General features: G+C 40.6%; 1 protein-coding gene across 4 annotated transcripts in view; it reads right to left on the bottom strand.

Moving 5' to 3' along the window:
- Positions 1-22,126, bottom strand: part of DDX60 (DExD/H-box helicase 60) — an 85,398-nt gene that overhangs the window by 42,748 nt on the left and 20,524 nt on the right. For all 4 annotated transcript variants that reach the window (XM_027096502.1, XM_027096498.1, XM_027096501.1 and 1 more), the window contains exons 9-19: positions 19,439-19,580; positions 18,322-18,477; positions 15,457-15,562; positions 14,890-15,005; positions 13,125-13,285; positions 9,130-9,382; positions 6,865-7,031; positions 6,168-6,326; positions 4,406-4,555; positions 2,021-2,140; positions 823-918 (exon numbers count right to left, since the gene is read on the bottom strand). In XM_027096502.1, the coding sequence (XP_026952303.1) occupies positions 823-918; positions 2,021-2,140; positions 4,406-4,555; positions 6,168-6,326; positions 6,865-7,031; positions 9,130-9,382; positions 13,125-13,285; positions 14,890-15,005; positions 15,457-15,562; positions 18,322-18,477; positions 19,439-19,580 (1,626 nt within the window). The remainder of the gene's footprint in view (positions 1-822; positions 919-2,020; positions 2,141-4,405; positions 4,556-6,167; positions 6,327-6,864; positions 7,032-9,129; positions 9,383-13,124; positions 13,286-14,889; positions 15,006-15,456; positions 15,563-18,321; positions 18,478-19,438; positions 19,581-22,126) is intronic.

The raw sequence follows: 22,126 nt of genomic DNA, 5'->3' as shown, positions 1-22,126 counted from the left end.
AAACTTTCTCAATATCCTTCATTTGCTCTATAAACGTCCATCATTTTCCATCCTGCTCTCTCTGCCCAGGGAAACTGACCCACAGAGGCTACTTCAAAAGAGCTCCAATGCTCTCTGGTTCCATTGGCTTTGGCCAAAGGAGAGCCTGGGCAAGAGACCTGAAGGAAATGAGGGTGAGGTCTTTGTGCCATTGGCCGCCTTCCTGGCAGGTTACCCTGAGCCAGGTGTGCTCCTCGGCTAAGGCAGCTGCCCCTTGCAAAGCGGCCAGCACACTCAATCTCCCTGTGGGTCTCATTGACCATCTTTCCTTGTCCCTTTAGGCTGAGGGGTCACCTCCTCGCCCTGGGCTACTGCACTAACGGCACAGTTCCCCCCGCCCACACACCTTTGCAAAAAGCTGTTCTTGAATTCGTCCATTTTGTGCGTGTCGTCTGTTTCCTGCTGGGACCACGACTGACAAGATACTGTACATAACTGACATCATTGTTATAGCCCCAAACTCTTTGCTTTGGAGATCAAAGATCAGATTTTTGGAATCTCTGTCCAGGAAAACTTATGCCCTGGTGGTGAGTTCTACTCCTCTGAAACAGTGGTCACCAAAGACAGCTCCTCTGCCATCCAGAGGTCCGCAGACACAGATACCCTGTCCTGAGCCAGAACAGGAAAACGGAGCCCAAAGACTGGCGTGATTCACAGGGGAAAGACAGTGTCCTCTGCAACCGAAACTCCACGCAGACGATGAATGCCCCGAAGCAGCAAATGTCTTCAGTGCGGCGCTTATGCAACCAGGAACTCAACCCAGAGAAATAATACCAAACCTACCTCATCAAATATAACATATCTGATCCTTTTCACCCATGCCTGGCGATGCGGAGCTAGCAGCAGAAGTTCAAAGCAGGCAGGCACTGTGATAAGTACCTAAAAACAAAAGCATTGTGCAAACAAACACTTTTGAGCACTTGCTACACCCAGATGTAGTTCTAAGAATATAAAAGAGAGAGTTAAAACTCCTGAAGGGACCTGCTGATTAAGTAAAGTATGATATATTCGTTTGAATCTTGTGACACTGCAATTTTTATAGGTCAGAATGGTAAGATATCAGATTTGAAGTTTAAATTCTTATTTATAAGCATTCACGGTAATAATAGGAAGAGTTCATTGTCGCAGGTTTATTCCTTCAAAATCTGACCCCAAGGTTCAGTTTACGTTGAAAACCGTTGATTAAAAATGAACAACTATGGAAGTTGGGAGAGGATGGGGCAGAGGGAGAAGGTGAACTTCAGAACACACCTGGTGACGCGTTGGCCCACCTAGCTTGGACTCTGGAGCGCATGGCGGCCATCAGTGCTACTCCACACGCAGCCGAAATGGCCAGTGTCTCTGCCGCAGCCCCGCTCAGTCCCAGGGTGCCGAAAGTGGGCCAGCACAGGGGCCGACAGCCGGCCTCTGTCGGACCTCACGCCCCGCCCCTGGGCAGCGGTGCTCTTACAAATGGCGATGTGGGTGTCACATCTCACATCTACCATGCAATGTGCTAGAGTCACGTTTTCACTTTCTGTTTAGCTGTAACTGTTTTCAGTGAGTTTAATAAGGAGGGAAACTGTCTGATTTACGTAACACCATGAAGTCCATCCATAAATACAACAGTTTGAAATTACGATGAGTATCCTTCCCATCAAGAAAGGTCAAGAAACAGTTATTCTGAATGGAAATCAGTTTGTCAGTTTTTATAACATGGGGTTCTTCAGATCATTTTCGATCCACTTATAAACCAAGATGATGCCATGAAATATAACTGAAATCTGCAATCAAAAGCTAAATGCCTGAGAAAGATGAGCTCCATTTCTTACTCTCTGGAATATAACACTGTTAAATTTTCTTTAAAGCCACTTCATCTTTTATAAATTCAAGAAAATTACTTCTACAAGCCCTTGTCAAGATACTGCATTCCTACTGAAAGAGACTTCTAAGTACTATCATATAATTCAATAACAAATGCATTAATTAGTGTATGTCCTACCTGGGAGTTTAGAGCCTCATGACGATAGTCCCGTGTAAAAACACCGCACAGAGATACACCGTTTGGCAGATTTTTGCTAAAACGATTCTCAACAGTTGCTGCCACCTGATTGACAAGGGCCTGATTGACAGGGGAAAATATCCATTAATTACATAATAAAGTACAGGGGAAACCTCAGAGAGAGAACGACAGGCACTGTCTAAAATTACATACTGCTGGGAGGGCAGGAAGCTTCATCACCCCTTTCTCCTACCATCGGCCTAATCCACAGGCTGTCTTTGAGCTCTGTGACTACACGTGAACTCACTTATAACCTCAACCCAATGTAAAATGGGAAAACCCGGCTTCATCAGAGGGAAAAAGCAGGAAATGCTGCCCACGCATGACAAACAAACAGCTGATACCTGGGCCACCAAGGCTTAGAAAGAAACCGTGAGTCTATGTAGAACGGCCAAGGAGGGCAGCCGGGATGGACGTGTGGTTCTCGTATTTGGGGGCATCCCCAGACCTCTACCTGCGAGTGTACAGGGACCCACACCCCGGACTAGGCAGGTGGTGGCCAGCGAAATCTGAGCGTGTGCAAACCTATACACATCTCTGTATTTCACACTCTATGCCCAAAAAAGTCTCACCTAGATTAAAATGTAAACTTTAAAACATAAGCATAAAGATACTAGAAAGTGGACATTTTCATATATTTGAGCACACTCGGAAACACTAAACGGAAATACTGATAGATCTGACTACACAAAGATATTAACAAAATATCATTGATATAACCGCAATATAGCAAAAAGATAAAATGACAAAAGTATATTGGTTATACTTTACAGAGAAAAAGTAATATACTTATTATACAGACTTCTGGCCAATCAATAAAAAGGCAATGCCCTTCCACTACAAGAAAAAGAAAATGGGCAGATGTCATGAACAAGTAGTTCATGATTAAAGAAATATCACTGCCCAGAAATCATACGGAAAGGCTCCCCAATCAGTGATCACAGAAATGCAGATTTATCATGAGACAGAAATTTTTCCTAGCAGTATGGCAAAAACTGTTTAAAGATCATAGGAATGTTGGAAAAAAATAAGAGGATATATATACTTCCATATACTGTCAGAGGGAATAAAAATGGATTTAAACTTTTAGAAGAGTAATTTGGCTTCTAAAACCTTTGGGTTCTAAAACTTTTAGAAGAGGAATATGTATTGTGTTGAATTACCAATTCCACCTCCAGTAAGCTTCATTTTTCTTGACATATTTTATTAATTTCCTGCTATGAACACTTACTGCTTTCGTAACCATGAAAAACGAAAAAGTTACAATCAAAACTAAAGTGCTAATTTCAACTAATCATGTTGATCAGTCTGGTTCTGAGCCCGATCCCACGTCACTCAACGCCACATTTTCCTAGGAACTAAAATGGAGTGAGATCTCATTTTAATCTGTAGAATCAAAGTTATCCCAAGTAAATCTGGCTTTCTTAACAGTAATCGCATTAAAAACAAGGGGTTGTAAATGAGGATATGCAAACTTATACTTCCTGTAAATCAGCCTTTCTCCTAAATGACAAAGATCATACTTTCTGTATTTAAGCTCGGCATTAGGTGGTTCCAGCCATAAAAGAAATATGGCAAAACCACCTGGCATGAGAAACACATCAGGCACTGACGCCCAAGAGCGGACAGGATGCATCCCATCAACAGCAGAGGCAACGCGGGGTTCCTAAAGACTCAACATTGCCCGACATAGTCGGGATGCTTCTCTCAGTTTGAGCAAAAAGCTGAATGACAAGATCACAGGACCAGACCTCTGCCTCACAGTGCTCTAAGGGAAGTATTACTTTGGCCTCTCGGACTGGAAGGAGAAAATGCAGGTTAGAAAATAAAGTGAGACACATGGAAACAAAACAGCCTGGTGGTTGGCTAGGGTGGGGCTAAGGGCGGGGAGAACAGGTGAAGGGGGTCAAAAGGTACAAAGTTCCAGTTATAAGATAAATAAGTCTGGGGATGTAACAGTGACTATCGTTAACAATACGGTATTGTGTACCTGACAGTTTCTAAGAGAGCAGATCTTAAAAGTTCTCATCACAAGGAAACAAAAAATGTATAACTATGTGAGGTGATTCATGATTCATGTTCACTAGAATTATGGGGGTGATCATTTAACAATACATACAAATATTGACCATTATGTTGTACACACGAAACTAACAGGTTACACGTCCATTTTATCTCAATAAAAGTGGAAAAAAATAAATGGCGAAGAAAAATAAAGAGAGCTAGATCTACCACATGACTACGTGCATTAAACTAAAAGAGGAGGTTCGGGAGTGAAAGAGAAAATTTAAGTCACTTGAACAACCCCCCAGCCCCCAGACCTACCTTGGTGGGGGCCACGTACACGACCACCCCATCGTCGCCCTCCCGTAGCACCTTCTCTATGCAGTAGTAGGAGGCGTAGGTCTTCCCTGAGGACGTGGGGGCCACTATGACCGCAGACTCATTCTTGTCCACGACGTCCAAGAGCTCTCGCTGCAGGGTCAGAGCACCGTTGTGTCAGCGCCACGAGAAGCACGTTAGCAAAACAAATACCTTAAGACACTTCCAGCATAATTCTCTGAGCCGCAAAGGAGTGGCTGCGAGTTGAAAACACACCAAAAGATACACGGGAACTTGTGAAGAACTCACGGCCTCCCCCAGAAGAGAGAATTGCAGTGCTTTTAAGCGTCTGGAGGTGGGTTTGTGTGTGAAAAACAGAGAGAGGGTCTGAACAAAATATCTTGTCCTTGGGTAGATATTCTTTCTGATTACTTATCATTGACTAAGTGCACAACGGCTCTGAGAAATGAAGATCTAAGAGTATGTATTTTTGTAAGGGTGAAAAAGTAGCTGAACAGAAAAAAAAATCAATGAAGAATCATTTTACTACTTATCTTGTACTTTCTAAATAGAAGGATGCCAGCCTGTACTTTGGAGGGCATGTGGGACTTTCATTAAAACAGGCTCCCGGGACTTCCCTGGTGGCACAGTGGTTGAGAGTCCGCCTGCCGACGCAGGGGACACGGGTTCGTGCCCCGGTCCGGGAAGATCCCACATGCCGCGGAGCGGCTGGGCCCGTGAGCCGTGGCCGCTGAGCCTGCGCGTCCGGAGCCTGTGCTCCGCAACGGGAGAGGCCACAACAGTGAGAGGCCCGCGTACCGCCAAAAAAAAAAAAAAAAAAAACAAACAGACTCTCATCCCTTTAGCCTATTCTTTTATTCATCAAAATGAGGACTAGTGAAAGGATCATTAGCCTGTGTGATGGGCAGAAGATGGAAAAGCCCCCCAAAGCCCCATCCTGCACACTCTCTGAATCCTGGTCCACTCTGGGCCGCACCTCAGAGCAAAGGCGACATCAGAAGAAGTGCAGCGGAGGCGGGCGTAGATACCTGGAGGGTCCTTAGCTGCTTCGTGTTCTGCACTTCAGGAAGGAAGGACCTGGTCCCCCTGCCCCAGAACAGCAGGCAGGGAGTTTCTGAGGCACTCCAGCATCATCAACACAAGGACGATAAAGTCAGATTCTGATAAGACCATCTGTTAGACTGAACCTCTGAAATGGCATTTTCATAGCCAAACATGTTTAACTGATAAGGTTCGAGGCGATTTTATAAGGTTGAATCAATGCAGAAACGCACCCTTTTATTCCTAATTTTCTAGCCATCAATATTAATTTTACACTTATTTATAGAAAAGTAGCTACTATGGTCATGGGTACAGGCTGTAAATATCTAAACAACTGTCTCTACTGTTTAAACTCCTTGAATGTCTCTGTCACATTTCTATATTTACATAGGATATCCTGCAGACACAGGGAAGCCTCCATAATGATACAGTCGGATGACAAAGACAGAACTTCAAATATATACGTGTGAATCCATCAGAGTACCTCCAAGAAAATGGTCTATTTATGAAAAATGGATGATATGAGAAATTCACTTTCTTTAAATGGGAAAAAGTCTACATTTGACATTTCCCATGACAATTTTAAATAAGATGACTCAACATGAAGAACTTCATGCCAAATGTGCTGTGTGGAATCATGAGAAGCTCCTGAGATCAGATTTAATAATGAAATACAAAAATGTTTCTTTCATCCAGTCATTACCTGCCAGGTGTCAGGAATAAAGTCCTGGACTCTGGGGTCTGGATCTTTCCTCTCATCTCGTACCAAATACTGGCCCATGTACTGCAGCTGAAACCGAGCCGGCCCAATGCCAACTGAGTATTTGTTCTTCTTCTTCTCCTTCATGTCATTTTCTGTGACCTACAGGAGTTTACAAGCCCATTTTGAAAGTGATTGTAAATTATAACATCCTTTAAATGATTAAAAATATTTTTTAAAATAACTGAAAACTAATTTTTACGAGAAAAGCATTTTACCATCTTTCAAAGTTTGCAATATTCATTGAAGAAATCTCTTACCACCTAAATCATTATCTTAACTAAGAGTAAATAGCACACATCAAGATCTTCAGATATCCATCACGGCACTTGAGCTACAACCTGATATCAAGACAACTGAACAGTCGCAATATAGTTTTTAAATGTTTTGCTAGAATTAAACACAGGATTAGTTTTAAGGGTCTGCAGAGACTATCTGGCATTTTTGTCCAGAGAAGCTTTTGTAAAATTTTCTAATTCTAGGTTACTTCAAGTTGGGGGAGCTGGATTACTAATAATGATTATGAACTTGGAGTAAATATTTTCAGTGAAAAAAAAAACCCAGGTAACTGTGCTTATAAGACACTTGAGGTGCACCTAATAATTACTCTACTAGAATGGAGCTATTCTGAAAACATTACCTGCGCTGGATGCAAAGTACTTGCCAACTCCTCAAATCCTAAGTACCTAAGGCATCTGGCTATGAGTTGCCGATCTGCCTCTTGCAAAAGTTCTGGGTATTTTTCCATCACGGAGTAGATCCTTTTCATCATTTGAACAGCTATACTTAAATCTTTTGTGGTTTCACCTTGGTAAAGAATAAACAGCAAAACTGTTATAAAGGCCATCAAAAATAATAAATGTTTGATTGTCCAAGATTATTCACTCAGGCTATCAACCTGACCCAACTAAATTCATTGTCTTACTTAGCATTAATGGAGGTTTTGGAATACAGAAAACTCAATAAAATGAAAGTGCAACTAAACACATTCCGACATCTCTGTGGATAACTGAGATGTAGCTCTGTAAGTGTTGGGGGAAAAAGGACAATCTTGTAGCTCATGATAGAAATAAGATCACTAAAGCCCAAGTTGGTCTAAGTTCTAAGGAATACAAATCTTTCCATGTCTTCTCTACCATGTTCAAAGAAAAATGTCCAGATGAGTCTAAATATCTGGTTAAAAACTTGGGCTTCCCTGGTGGCGCAGTGGTTGAGAGTCCACCTGCCGATGCAGGGGACGCGGGTTCGTGCCCCGGTCCGGGAAGATCCCACATGCCGCGGAGCGGCTGGGCCCATGAGCCATGGCCGCTGAGCCTGCGCGTCCGGAGCCTGTGCTCCACAACGGGAGAGGCCACAACGGGAGAGGCCACAACAGTGAGAAGCCCACAACAGTGAGAAGCCCGCGTACCGCAAAAAAAAAAAAAAAAAAAAAAAAAAACTTGGCAACATTTATTGAACCCTAATGGTGACCAGAGATAAGTATCTGGTGTAATCACTGGAGCCTTTAAATTCAGTCTGTTACACCTACCAGATCCAAACCTTGCTAATCCCTGTCCATTTCTTTACAGTCACTTACATCCTTTCTAGTCCCCCTCACGGCTGGTCTTTTCATACTTCACATGTTAGGGCAGTTTTGATTCGCCCTTTCTTCCAATCAACCTACATTTTATCTATTTAACAAATATTACCAAACACATGCTGATGCTATAAAGGCTACAAAAGAAATTTAAGCCACTGTTAATCCTGATCTCTCTCAGGGCAACTGCAAATCCTGACACAACATCTTAGAGAGACCCACAGAGGCCAAGTCTTATGCTTCTCCCTGGGATGAAATCCTCAGCGAAGTCTGTCGTTGCAGGGGCAGATTGAAGTTTGTAGAATGACGGGGTAGGGGGGAGAAGAACCCCCAGTGACCCCGTGTTCAACGGATTCAAGTGCGGAGACGACCAAGACAGACCGGTCAATGAGGTGTACTCGGAAGTACTGTCAGTTTGGAGGCATACTGGCCCCTCATCATTTCACCTGCCATCAACTTACACGTCTCTATCCAGCCATGTTTCTCTCTTACCTGCCTCTTCCTGCCTCTTCTTTTCTTTTCTACTATCTATTGTAGCAGTTGTAAAGTAGAGCACATGGAAACCACAGCAACTTCTGGAAGAACTCAGCATGCCAGGCGAACATGATCCGAGTTTTGCCCAGAAAGAAAATGCTCGCGCTTCAGATCTCAGAGATGAATGACAGACTCTCCCTGGGACCTCGCCATCTGTGGGTCCCCTTAACGAGGCCCACAACTCTCTAAGTGGTTGTTTGTAAACTTTGACTGGGAATTGATTTGAATTTTTTTTATTGGAGTGTAGTTGACTTACATTGTTGTGTTAATTTCTGCTATACAGCAAAGTGATTCAGTTATACATACACATTCTTTTTCATATTCTTTTCCAATAGTTCCCTGTGCTCTACAGTAGGACCTTGTTGTTTATCCATCCTATATGTACTAGTTTGCATCTGCTAATCCCAAACTCCCAATCCTTCCCTCCCCCTCTCCTTGGCAACCACAAGTCTGATCTCTATGTCTGCATGTCTGTTTCTGTTTCGTAGGTAAGTTCATTAGTGTCATATTTTAGATCCCACATGTAAGTGATAAGGAATTGATTTGAATTTGCTTATGAATGTGCTGTATCTTTGCTACTGGGGCCCCCTTTGAGACTTCATTGCTCATTGATAAAATAGAGGTAGTAGTACTGAGAGGACTTCTCCAAGGACAAAATCAGATAATGCATCTAAGGCTTCCCTAAGCCTTCTAACACAGACTTCCAGTTAATAAATAACAGTTATCATCATTAGATTTTTATTCTTTTCCAATGTATTCAAACAAACAAATCAACAGGAACTCACAGCCACATACCTTCACCACGGCAATGTTCTTTCCACGCTCTCAAGCAGGCAGTAATCCCCACCATTTCAACTCGAAATTTCACTGAGCTACTTCTACATGATTTCAAAAAATCTTCTAGGTTCTTTATTCCAGAGTTTAAATTCTCTTTCATTTCCTCCTCAATAGAAAAGGACAGAACATTCCATTTTTTCTCTTCTTTTTCTTCTTCCTTGGCAAACAGCCTCTCCTTATTCTCTCTAGCAATTTTTTCAGCCTTGGTCTCCTGCCCCAAAAAAGAAGGAAACATGTCATAAAACAAGTTGGAAATAGTCCAAGATGCCATTGCATGAATGAGACAATAGTTTTAAGTGTATATTGATTATTTTGAACGTCATCCCACTCTTGACAAGGCACAATCTTCATTTCAGTGTCTGTTTCTTAACACTGAAGCCTCTGTGAATTGAAATCTTTGGACAATCCAACTTAATGACTATGACGCCTCTGTGCAGACAATTTTTCTAGATTTCTAAGTGGTGTAGGTTATAAATTGAAGAGTAACTGTAATACAATCAGAAACACCAGGACCCTGGTTTTTCTGTCTCCTGATCTCTCGGGAATTGGTTTTCCTCTTTCATTCCCCATGGTCACCTCTCTACCCCAACTTGTGCTTCTAGATATTTCTTCCACAAAGCCTTGCTCAACTCTCCCAGCCTAAGTACGTATTCCTCCCCTGCCCGGACGTCTCTCTATCAAATGCTCATCACACACAATGCAGTTGTGATTTTCCTTGTCATGAGACAGGAATGTGCAATAGTTGTCGGTGTGTCCCAAGCACAGCACAAGTTCATCCTCTTTTATGGGTGAATGAGGAAGGGGCAGGTAGGAAGGAATATCATAAATAAACCGGTTTGCTCTGTCTAGACAAGCATTTCTAACCAACTTACACACAATATAGACCCACTTCTACTACACTTTTACCTACTTGACTTATTAATGTGCAAAGAAAATTAGAGAACTGTTGTATCCATAAGAGAACACTGACAAACCTTCCATTATTCTACTTAGTCATGAAACTCATATCTAAACTTTGCCTTTAATGAAGTCAATTTTCATTGTCATCACTTTCTCAGTATTTAATTCGAATCAGTGGAGCTTCTCCAATGTTTCAACTTCCCAAATGTACTGTCCTGTCCTGGGATAGCTCGGCATGGTTCAGTCTCAGTTAGGACAAGGACAAGCCCTGGCTCTTTGCCAGGTACAATGTGTTTGTTTTAGCTTGAAGTGTTGCTGGAAGAGCACATTTACACTGTGCTGAGGTTGTTTAATCTCCACGAGATAATTTACTTAATTTCCAATAATGCAGAAGATAAAAAAAACATGAAACTTTTTTCAGTCTTTATACCTTACACTAGGTAATTAGAATTTTTGCCAACTTTCTATTTTATAACCTCTCTCTCTCGGAAAAAAAAACTATATAAAAGAAGCTTTTCAGTAAATAAAAAAGGAATCGTTGTAATTGGATGGTCTCAATAAAGATCAAATTGGCTGTGAAAATAAAAAGGAGGTTGTCACCACGAGGAGAAAAACAAAGACCACCAAGCTGGGCCTGAGGTGGCTTGTTGACTATTAAAGCAAAAGTCCTCATGTCTGCTCAAATATTTTTTAACTTTAGGTATAATTGAAAAATTGTAGGATATTGAAAGTGTACATCACGGTGGCTTGATATACATGTACATTGTGGAAGGGTTCTCCCCACTGAGTTAATTAACCCACTCATCAACTCACATATTTATCTTTTGGGGGAGGAGCGAGGGGAGAATATTTAAAATCTACTCTCTTAGCAAATTCAATGATATGATGTATGGTTATCCACTCTAGTCACCATGTTTCTCCTCTCTGTTTTTATGAGTTTGAACTTTTTTTTCTTTTGGATTCCACGTGTAAGTTACACCACGCAGTATCAGCCTTGTCTGTCTGACCTACATCACTTAGCACCTCTAGGTTCAACCACGCTGTCACAAATAGCAGAATTTCCTCCTTGTAACTGAATAATATTCCAATATATATACAGACCACATCTTCTTTATCCATTCATCCCTTGCTGGATGCTTACATTGTTTCCGTATCTTGGCTGCTGTGAATAATACTGTAATGAACATGGGAGTGCAGAGATCTCTTCTACATCCTGTTTTCTTTTCTTGGATAAATACCAGAAATGGGATGCAGGACTATATAGTAGTTTTATTTTTAATATTTGGAGGAAATATACCATTTTCCATAGTGGCTGCACCAATTTACATTTCCACCAACAGTGCCCAAGGGCTCCCTTTTCTCCACATCCTGGCCAACACTTGTTGTTTCTTGCCCTTTTAATGATGGCCATTCTGACAGGTGTGAGTCGATATCTCATTGTGGTTTTGATTTGATTTCCCCTATGACTAGTGACGTTGAGCATCTTCTCATGTGCCTGTTAGCCATCTGCATGTCTTCTTTGGAAAAATAACCATTTAGTTACTCTGCCTACTTTTTAATCAGATTGTTCTATTTTTTGCTATTGAGTTGTATGAGTTTTTTGTATATTTTAGATAGTAACCCCTTATCAAATGTATGATTTGCAAATATTTTCTCCCATTTTGTAGTTAGTTGCCTATTCATTTCTTTGATGGTTTCCTCTGCTATGAAGAATCTTCTTAGTTTGATACAATCTCACTTGTCAATTTTTGCTTTTGTTACCTTTGCCATTGGTGTCAAATCCAAAAAATCATCACCAAGACCAATGTTAAGGAGCTTACGGCTTATGCTTCTTCTAGGACTTTTACAGTTTCAGGTCTTGAAGTCTTTGATCCATTTTGAGTTAATTCTTGTGTATAGTATAAGATAGGGTTCCAAGCCTCATTCTTTGGCATGTAGCTGTCCAGGTTTCCCAACACCATTTATTGAAGAGGCTGTCTCTTCTCCATTGTATATTCTTACCTCCTTTGTCATAAATTAATTGACCATACACGCTTGAGTTTATTTCTGGGCTCTCTATTCTGTTCCATTGACCCATGTACCTGTTTTTATGCCAATACCATACTGTTTTGATTACTATAACTTTGTAATATAGCTTGAAATCAGGGAGTGTGATGCCTGTAGATTTGTTCTTTTTCCTGAAGATTGTTTTGGCTATTCAGGGTGTTTTATGGCTCCATACAAATTTTAGGATTGTTTGTTCTATTTCTGTGGAAAATGCCATTGGAATTTTGATAGGGATTGCATTAAATCTATAGATTGCACTGGGCAGTGAGGACATTTTAACAATATTCTTTCTTCCAATCCATGAGCGCAGAATATCTTTCCATTCATTTGTATCCTCTTCAATTTCTTTCATCACTGTCTTGTAGTTTTCAATGTACTGTAACCTCCTTGGTTAAATTTATTCCTAGGTATTTTATTCTCTTTGATGCAATTGTAATTGGGATTGTTTTCTTCATTTCTGCTCCTGATAGTTCATCATTAGTGTATAGAAACACAACAGATTTTTGTATATTGATTTTGTATCCTGTGACTTTACTGAATTCATTTATTAGTTCTGACAGTTTTTTGGTGGGGTTTTTATATAACATAATGTCATCTGCAAACAGGCAGTGTTACTTCTTCCTTTCCAATGTAGATGCCTTTTATTTCTTTTACTTGCCTAACTGCTCTGGCTAAAACTTCTAGTCCTATGTTGAATACAAGTGGTGAGACTGGGCATCCTTGTCTTGTTCCTGATCTTAGAGAAAAAGCTTTCAGGTTTTCAGCTTTATCATTATATAATGACCTTCTATCTCCCTTACTACAGTCTTTGTATTAAAGTCTATTTTCTATGGTATAAGTATAGCTACCCCTGCTTTCTTTTGGTTTCCATTTGCATGGAGTATCTTTCCCATCCCTTTACTTTTCTAAAAACGTAGCATGGAAAGCAACTATCGAAGGGATTGAACAAATAACAATAAAGGACAATGAAAAGTAAAAAAAAATTTGATAGAATGAATATAACCTACCTGTATCTTTTTGCTCTTGGGTTCACAGAAATTCTTCCTTGGCTTGATAGCTTGAGGTACAACAAATTTTGAAGAGACCGATTCTAATGACTTCCCATAAAATCGTTGAAAACGATGATACGTTTGCACAGATCTAAGATGACGAGGATCTCTAGATTTTTCTGGAAAAGAAAAGGCTTAAAATGCAACACTACTACATATTTTCAACAGCGTTCTCACTAATCCTTCACACCATCCCACACACACGTGTACTTTTCTTTTTAGTTTGGAACAGTAACTTAGGCTGATGACTTTTGTTAAAGAAGGAATCTTAAATCACACCATCTCTTGTCCACAGAATGATTCCTTACTTTATTTAAAGGATGCAAGGGACAAAACACCCTTTTATTGTACACCTCTCAAAGCAAATATCAAGATGCTACAAAGAATGACAGATTCTGGGCATTACTTCTGTTTTGTGCCCTGTGAATGAAGTTAAGAAGGGGGAAGGTAGGGTTTCCCTGGTGGCGCGGTGGTTGAGGATCCACTGCCAATGCAGGGGACATGGGTTCAAGCCCTGGTCTGGGAAGATCCCACATGCTGCGGAGCAACTAAGCCCGTGCACCACAACTACTGAGCCTGCGCTCTAGAGCCTGCGAGCCACAACTACTGAGCCCACGTGCCACAGCTACTGAAGCCCACACTCTGCAACAAGAGAAGCCACCACAGTGAGAATCCCGTGCACCACAACGAAGAGCAGCCCCCGCTCGCCGCAACTAGAGAAAGCCCGCACGCAGCAACTAAGACCCAATGCAGCCAAAAATATAAATAAATTAATTAATTAAAAAAAAAAAAGAAGGGGGAAGGTTAAGGCCAAATCAGGAAGATGTCCATCTAGGGTATCACGGCTTCTTGTATCACTTGACAGAAAAATCCTTACTCCAGACCATGGCCACAGAGCCAAGAACTTGGCAGCTCAGAAAGACTCACTGTGGAAAACTCCAATGACATAGGAAATCCCAACACTGAACGTATGACTTACTCCCATCCCCAGAGAAAACTACAGCACTCACTTCAAGGGATTGTTAAGCAGGCTGATTTTTCTATATCTGTATCTACATATGTAAATCAAACGGCTCCGAAGGATGTTAATGATTGATCGAAAAACTCCCTTGTATTTTTCAGGATATTAGTAGTTGTTTCTAACAGCAGGCTGGGAAGTGTTCCGTGGGAACATGCTTACTAGGTCCACTCTGAGATTCTTCTGAAGGTAAGTTCTGTCCACTGGAAGCAGGGTGGGGGTGAGCATGGGGTAGACAAAAGAAGACAAGGGATGAGCCGGGGAAAAGGGTCCCTAAGTCAGTCTCGGCTAACTTGCTCTCAGTGGTGCCACAGCCTCCATCCCGAGCGTGAAGGTGGGTAAACTGCTGCCCTTGTTACGGGTGACGTGAAAGCAGCTGCTACTGCTTGCAAGCCTACAGCCTCAGTATTTCTGCCATCAGGGAGCACACAGGTGTCTTAAACTATAAACTGTCTTGGCTTAAAACAGCTGCTAACTTTTGTGGGACAAATGCCACCTCTGTGCACTTGCTCCTAAGACAGCTGTGTGCCCCTGTACACATGACGGTCAGCAAAGTGGGGCTCTTTCCTCACCCTCTTTACTGACATATATCTACGTACCTTGTACATTATTGTTATTCAAGAAATAGAAAATTTTTTCATTGTAACATAAAAGGCAGAAAGTGAAATAGATGTTAAGGTATTTCACCAGAATCACAGAACTCACCATCAAACTGACCCTTTGTCCTGTCATAATCATCACTAAGGGGTCTGTGAGAATGCCAGTGCACAAGCTCATCAAATTCTTTCTGCTTGACCAGTGAAGTTACAATAGGATCATCGCTATGAGATGAAAAGAAATATAGGCACATTTTAAACTGCGTGCCTCCCAATACAGCACAGCATAGATCTCATTTAAAAAAAATTTTTTTTAAAAATCATAGCCACTTTTCCTCTTTCCGAGATACAATGTGGGTGATAGAATCCAAAGAGCAGTTTAATGGGGCTTCAGAACCCAGAATCCACCCCATATCTCGTGCCATGGACATCAACAAATATTCATCCACTCATTCATTAATTACAAACACACAGCTGGAATGATTTTACTCTAAGGTTAAAACTATGTTGATTTTTAAGCTGGTTAGGATCACAAGACATTGGTAAATTTGAAACTAAACTCATTATGTGTTACAAACACAGGTTACATCTAATATAACCTCTTTATAAATAATCTGTCCAACTTTGTAAAAGCTCTAATGAGTCATTCATCCATTCCACCCAGGGGCTCCCATACCTCATTAGGAAAGGCAAATCTTTCAAAAGGTCCCCGGCAAACTTATCAACCACCTGACATGACACTGGAATAAAACCCAAATTAGCCATCTTTTCCTTGGAGGTATCTGTAAAAAAGTAGTAAGACAAGGTCAAATGTGAAACTTTCATACAGCAATGTTACATATCATTTTCTAAAATTTCACATTTAAAAAAACATCATGTTTCATTGATCTTATTTATTTACGTTAATCAATTCTAGCCCTTCCCATAAAGCTATTTTCCACATTAAAACATTCTGGAACACGGCAGAATATAAAGAAATAGGCAGCAATTAGGCATGTAGGTAGGTAGATAGAAGGATAGATAGACGGATGGATGGATGGATGGATGAAGAGATACACTGACAGACAGAAAAACGCCTATGTTTCCTATTTCAAATGTTTGTTCCTTTTCTTATTTACTATTATGAGACAAGGAATTTAAATATGGAACTCTCACTCAGAAATCTCATATATGCTTTTATAAAAATAAAAAAGAAGTAGGGGGAAAATACAGATGTCAATGAAATTATGTTATATCATTAGTCTTCTCTTACATCCTCCTTGATGTTATGCCCATGTACACCTACATATGATAGATGGATATCACACATCACATATTGATCGTATATACAACAGCTGGCTAACAAATGCCCCTTTATCCAGTGTCTGGTTCATAATTCTAGGTGAGCTGCAATTGCCCTGCTCGGTATTTCCTTGATGTCCACCGTTCCTGCATTTGCCTGAAACCTTCCTACGAGTCCCTACAACTCTCCCTGAGCACTTTCTTCTTGCAGCCTTGGGCGCAGCCAGAGTCCTAAGGATTTCATGCCCCCTGAGACTTGACGAAACTCACAAGGTTTCGTCTTTGGGTAAGACATCTCCAAAGTGGTTTGCACACAGTTCTAGGGTTCCCAGTAAAACTTACCTGTAGTTGCCCACGTGGAAACCTACGCAATAACACGGCCTGCACCGACTGTGTTTTCTTCCTGGTATTACCTAAGCACTCCCTTATTGGATCTTCCTGGGAACAATAAACTCCTTGCTCTCAAGCGTCTCTGTCTGGTGGAACTCATTCTGACATAATGAAAGGGGATAGATATCCTTCCCCTGTACTCTGAAAAATACACTTGTATCAATACATCCCCAACCCCCCTTAGCATTCTTCTTTTTTTTTTTTAATTTTAACATCTTTATTGGGGTATAATTGCTTTACAATGGTGTGTTAGTTTGCTTTACAACAAAGTGAATCAGTTATACATATACATCCCTTAGCTTTCTTTGTCACTTTCCATCTGGGGTCATTTTATTCTTCCTGAAATTCATGATATAGAAATGTCTCCAGTGACGACAGGATGATGGATAAATCAGCGTTTGTATTTTGAAAAATGTCCAAGCTACTCATTTTTTAAAACTGTATTTTAAGAATAACATATGATTTCATTATGTTCTGACTTCTATAATGATATTTGGGGAAGTCTATTATTAGAGACTAATTTTTATTCCTTTGTAGGTAACTCTGGTCCTTTTAAGATATTTATTTTTTACATTCTCTAATCCCACTGCATCGTGCCTAGTGTGTATATTTGTGCGTGTGCGTGTGCGTGTGCATATGCATACGTTTGCTTTGTCCCACTCGGGACTCATCATATGCCCTGAGTGCGCAAATCCCTGTCTTTCATCGTCCAGGCAAACGCCAGCCACGGTCTCGTCAAATATGGCCCAATCTACACTGGCTTGGCCTCTCCTTCCAAATCTCCAAATGAACGAAAGATTAGACAGCTTCATTCTGTCTTCCATGTCTTTTAACATGTATTTTATCATTTTTTATCTCTATTTCTTTCGTTTGTTTTCCGGTTCTTTTAAAATTTCTCCAGCTTGAGATATAACTGACATATAACCCTGTGTAAATTTTAAGGTATGTAATGTGTTCATCACTATTGTACCTGTAGTTCTTTTGATCTATTTCTAGCTCACAAATTCGCTCTTTAGCCAAATCCAATCAGCTTTTGAACCTATCCATTGAGTCTTTTCATTTCTACAACTTTGAATATTTTAAAATGTGAAGATGTTTTCTATCATTTTGTTTTTCACGTTTCAAATTTCATATTTTATTTCTTCAAGCATTTTTAAACATACATATAGTATATTCTACTTGTGACAATTACAAAATCTGAAATACTTAAGAGTTCTCGTTTTGCAGCTTACTGTTTGTCCGGGGGCTTATTTCTCTGCTGTTTATAAATTTGCATGTGCACTCGTATGTGGCAGAGAAGCCCTGTAAAATCAGGGTATATGAGGATGTTCCTCTACAGAGAACACACCAGATTCCTTTGATCGCTTGAAGGTTATTTTCCGGTTTAGAGTTGTCTTGACTCTGCTGACTGAGTACACTGAAACCCAGATTCTTAGGAGGGCAGACCTACAATTAGAAATTCTCAGAGTGACCCAGAGATCAGTCTCTCCCTTCATGTTTGGCTCCTGGAATTTCCCTCCTATTGTTTTGAGCTTACTTACGATTTTGTAAAAAGGTGTTTGGTGTCTCTTATCTAACTTTTCCATCATTACGCACAAGAGATTTTTCACTTGATCTACACTTCAGATTGATAGTAATAGAAGTCACTGGCTTTCTTAAAAATTGGCAACAACATTAGTTACAAGGAAAACGTATCACTGTTCAAAATTATACTCAAAGGATTATCTCCCCAAGGATAAGACAGTATAGGTCATTTTAAATGCATAGTACCCGAAAATTATTTATACTTGCAACATTTAGTTACTGGTGCTTTCAAAACATTTTCAGAGGAACAATGCTTTTATTTCAAATTAATTTAGAGATTTATTACCTTTGATTGGTGATGGATCCTTTTTAAGAAAAGGAAATTGTTCTGTTCTCAGAGGAAATGGCTTTCCAACATCAAACTTTGTGACCAACTTTGATACAGTATCCCAGAGATGTTCATAATCTTTCATAATGCCATTTCCCAAATTCAAATGTAGCCCTACATGAGTTCAAAGTAGTAAACACTGAAAGTCATTCACACATACACAGAAGCACACATTTTAACTAAATTCACAGAGCTCTGAAATACTTGTCAAACAGTGAAATTTTCTGTGAGTGCCACACGGAACCTAGAGCCAAACGGTCCCTAGTGTTGACTGTGGGGCTGGAGACTTTAAAGTTTATCCTGTTTCCCTATTTGATAACTATTAACATTATAACTGCCTTAACTAACAATAACAGATGGTGAATATCTAACTATTCTTCAAGGTAACAAAAAATGTTATGTCACAAATAACTTTATAATCAATAAAACAGAATAAAACTATGATTTTTCAAAAATGAGAAGGTTTGTAGAGGATTGCTAAATTTATTTGTAGCTAACTCATTCTAACACTTGCAATATGTAGGAACCAAATCTTAGAGGTCAAAGAAGCTTCAATAATGCTCAATCAGTTTTAGTTCTCTTAAAATGTCTTTTATTTTTCTTTGACTACGAATAAACAGCAGAAGATTTCTTCTAATAAAATTGTTCCAAGAAAGAAAAATTAATTATATACAACAATTATATAAATCAGCTTTATCTTTGGAAAAACTTAAAATTCCCTAAATATCTAATAGTAGTACGTGATTACGTTAATTAGAGTAAATATTCTGAAAAATGTTCTGCGTATATTTAACTGAAAAATTCACCTGTTACAATTATCTAGAAATGCCAAGTTCCCAAAGATGTATTTTTTCCAAAAATACTTGTGGAGTAATATTAAGTTAAAAATATTTTTAAATACAACATTCACTCTGATTGCAACTAAGTAAAACTTATATACATGCATAAATAAATATCTGAAAGAAAATGACTGCTATATGTTGCAAGTATAGGAAAATAATTTTGAAGCTTTAAATCCTTTATAATGTTTATCTCTGGGTAAAGGCATAATTATTATAAGATACTAGGGTGGTACCTTGAACACTTTCATTTTCATAGTAAAATGCTATATTCTTCAATAAAAGCTCATCACTTAAGTCGGAAAGGTGAGTTAAATCCAGATTCCAAAATTCAAAAACGTCTATATTACTTAGGATGAAGTATTCACACCACTTTTTCTGAAATTGGAAATAAAAACCAAGTTAGTGACAATTTTTACATTAGCAAGAACCTAGAAGACTTCAAACATCTCAATAATCCAACTGAAAGCAAGTGGGCTGGGCTCTTCCATTCTTACGGACGTGAGCCCTTCCAGGCTGGGTCATAATGAATGCGTCACACCTTGAAAGATTTAAAGTTAAACTAAAATCAGGCTGACCAAGAATGACTCAGCATAGTCCTTATTCCCAGTCACAGAAATCCGTACTTGACTCTTACAACTTTTCTCCCACAGACACGGGACTAGAGAAATACTTCTGCTTTCAAATGTGCCTCTGTTCTTTCCTCAGGGTTTAATGCTTCCAATGTTACTTTCAGGTCAAAACAGCATTTAAAAAAAGAGCATTTGATTGTTTAGAGGATCCTTCACAAAGATCCCCATCCACCTACATCCCTGGGCAGCTGTGTTCCCGCCTGTCATGGGCAGAAAGTCTTCAGCGGCACCACTGAGCTCAGAACAGGGCAGCCGCGACCCAAGCAACCGCAGCGCACAAACCTGGTCATCCCTTGAGTCGGCGTTCGAGTTTGGGGAGCTGGGTTGAGAGGGAAAAACGGAGGCTTCTCTGCTCCACACACGATAACACACCCAGGCTCTCCAAACGTGAATAACCTCTTTATCTATATGGATGTGGAACTTTAACAGCGTTATCCAATAGAAGTGGAACGCAGGCAAGCTGCATACGTTACCTTAAACTTCCATATGTTTCTTAAACTTTTTTCACATTAAAAAAAAAAAAAGCTGAAATTCATTTTATTTTATTCAACCCAACATACCCAAAATATTGTCATTTCAATGTGTAATCAATATAAAAATATTCACAGAATAGTTTACATGCTTTTCACACGAAGGTTATGAAATCTGATGTCTCTTTTAGACTTAGGCACATTTCAAGTGCCTAATACCCAAGTGTGGCGATCGGCTCCTACCCTGGACGGCCCAGCTCTAACCAGGTGACTGAGGATGGCTGTATAGGGTTCCTGATGAGGTCACAGATATCAAAGAATCAGGAACCCAGTACCTAGGGTGGAGTTTTACCTACAAATAAAACACGAACGAGCTCTCTTCAGGGCCATAAAGCTGTGGTCCTCAAACTGCTGCAAAACCTCCCCTGGAAAGATTATTAAAGGGAAGACAGGGCTTCCCTGGTGGCGCAGTGGTTGAGAGTCTGCCTGCCGATGCAGGGGACACGGGTTCGTGCCCCGGTCCGGGAAGAGCCCACATGCTGCGGAGCGGCTGGGCCCGTGAGCTATGGTCGCTGGGCCTGCGCGTCCGGGACCTGTGCTCCGCAACGGGAGAGGCCACAGCAGTGAGAGGCCCGTGTACAGCAAAAAAAGAAAAAAAAAAAGAGAAGACAGCTTGCTAGGCAGCATCCCCAGAGGCTGATCCAGTAGGTCTGGGGGGAGCCCAAGAAACTGCATTTCTAACCTGTTCTTAGGATGCTATCGGTCAGGGGGCTGTACTTTGGGTACCACTGCCATGTAAGGGCTGTCCCCACCCCCGGGCCACAGAGCCTTTCCCATAACACCGAGTAAACAGAAATATGCGAAAACAGGACACCAAAGCTTCCTCACTGGAGCCGCTTCAGCTGAGAGGTACCTCCATGTCATCCCCAAGCGTCAAGATTTGAGCCAACATGAAACTCTCTCTTCCACGTCCTGAGCTACCTTCCCCAGAAGCCTGAGGATATGCCCTTCACTGTGAACATTTCAGAGGCTGAAATTATGTTACGAACTTAGGCTTCTAGCTCCCAGGTGCTACCAAAGTGAAGCATGGAGAATGGTGAAGACAGATCAAGGGGGGGCTCACCCAGGTGACAGTCAGCCCTCCCCACGTCGGGAGAGGAGAAGATGAGGAAGGGCACAGACTGGGAAGCTGGGCAGAGATGAAGGTGGACCTCGGCTTGGTCACTTATTAGCTGTGCTAATGGGCCCCGCAGCCCTTCTGAGCCCAAGTTTTCGTTAGTAAAATGAGGACAGAGGAGTGATGTGTCTGAGTGAGGCAATAGAGGTCAAGGACACGCACAGAATAAACGGTAGGCCCTCCCACCACATCCAGCAGTCCACGCCATCCTAATTAAAGGTGATGTCTTCTACCAGCCAAAGCCACAAGGAATGTCCTGCAGGGCCATCTTAGAACATTCCGTAAGGCAGAAAGATTTTGTAATGTTCTTTTCAACTCGTGCTCACTGTACATAAGAAATTGTTTATAAAACTCTCTATAAATGAAAAGTATACAATCAGAGCATTCCTTTTAAATCTGTAAATCAACACCACAGTTAACACATTCATACTATTCAATAGTTGAGCACATGTAATTCAACCTCAATAAAGTTGACCAAAAATTAAGTATTTCTCAGAAATAAAATTACAACAGAGCACAATATTATCGATGCTATAATGTGTTATTTCAGGATCTGACATGCTGTATCAATAGGCTCAGTGTATTAAACTGGCATGACATATTAAAATGTCTAAAGTGAATTAAATGGGAACTAGGAATAGAGTC

Source organism: Aethalodelphis obliquidens, unplaced genomic scaffold (genome assembly GCF_003676395.1).
Source record: "Aethalodelphis obliquidens isolate GAN/ISIS:26980383/991018 unplaced genomic scaffold, ASM367639v1 scaffold103, whole genome shotgun sequence".
NCBI classification, from domain to species: domain Eukaryota; kingdom Metazoa; phylum Chordata; class Mammalia; order Artiodactyla; family Delphinidae; genus Aethalodelphis; species Aethalodelphis obliquidens.
This window is presented reverse-complemented; position numbering and strand designations above follow the sequence as displayed.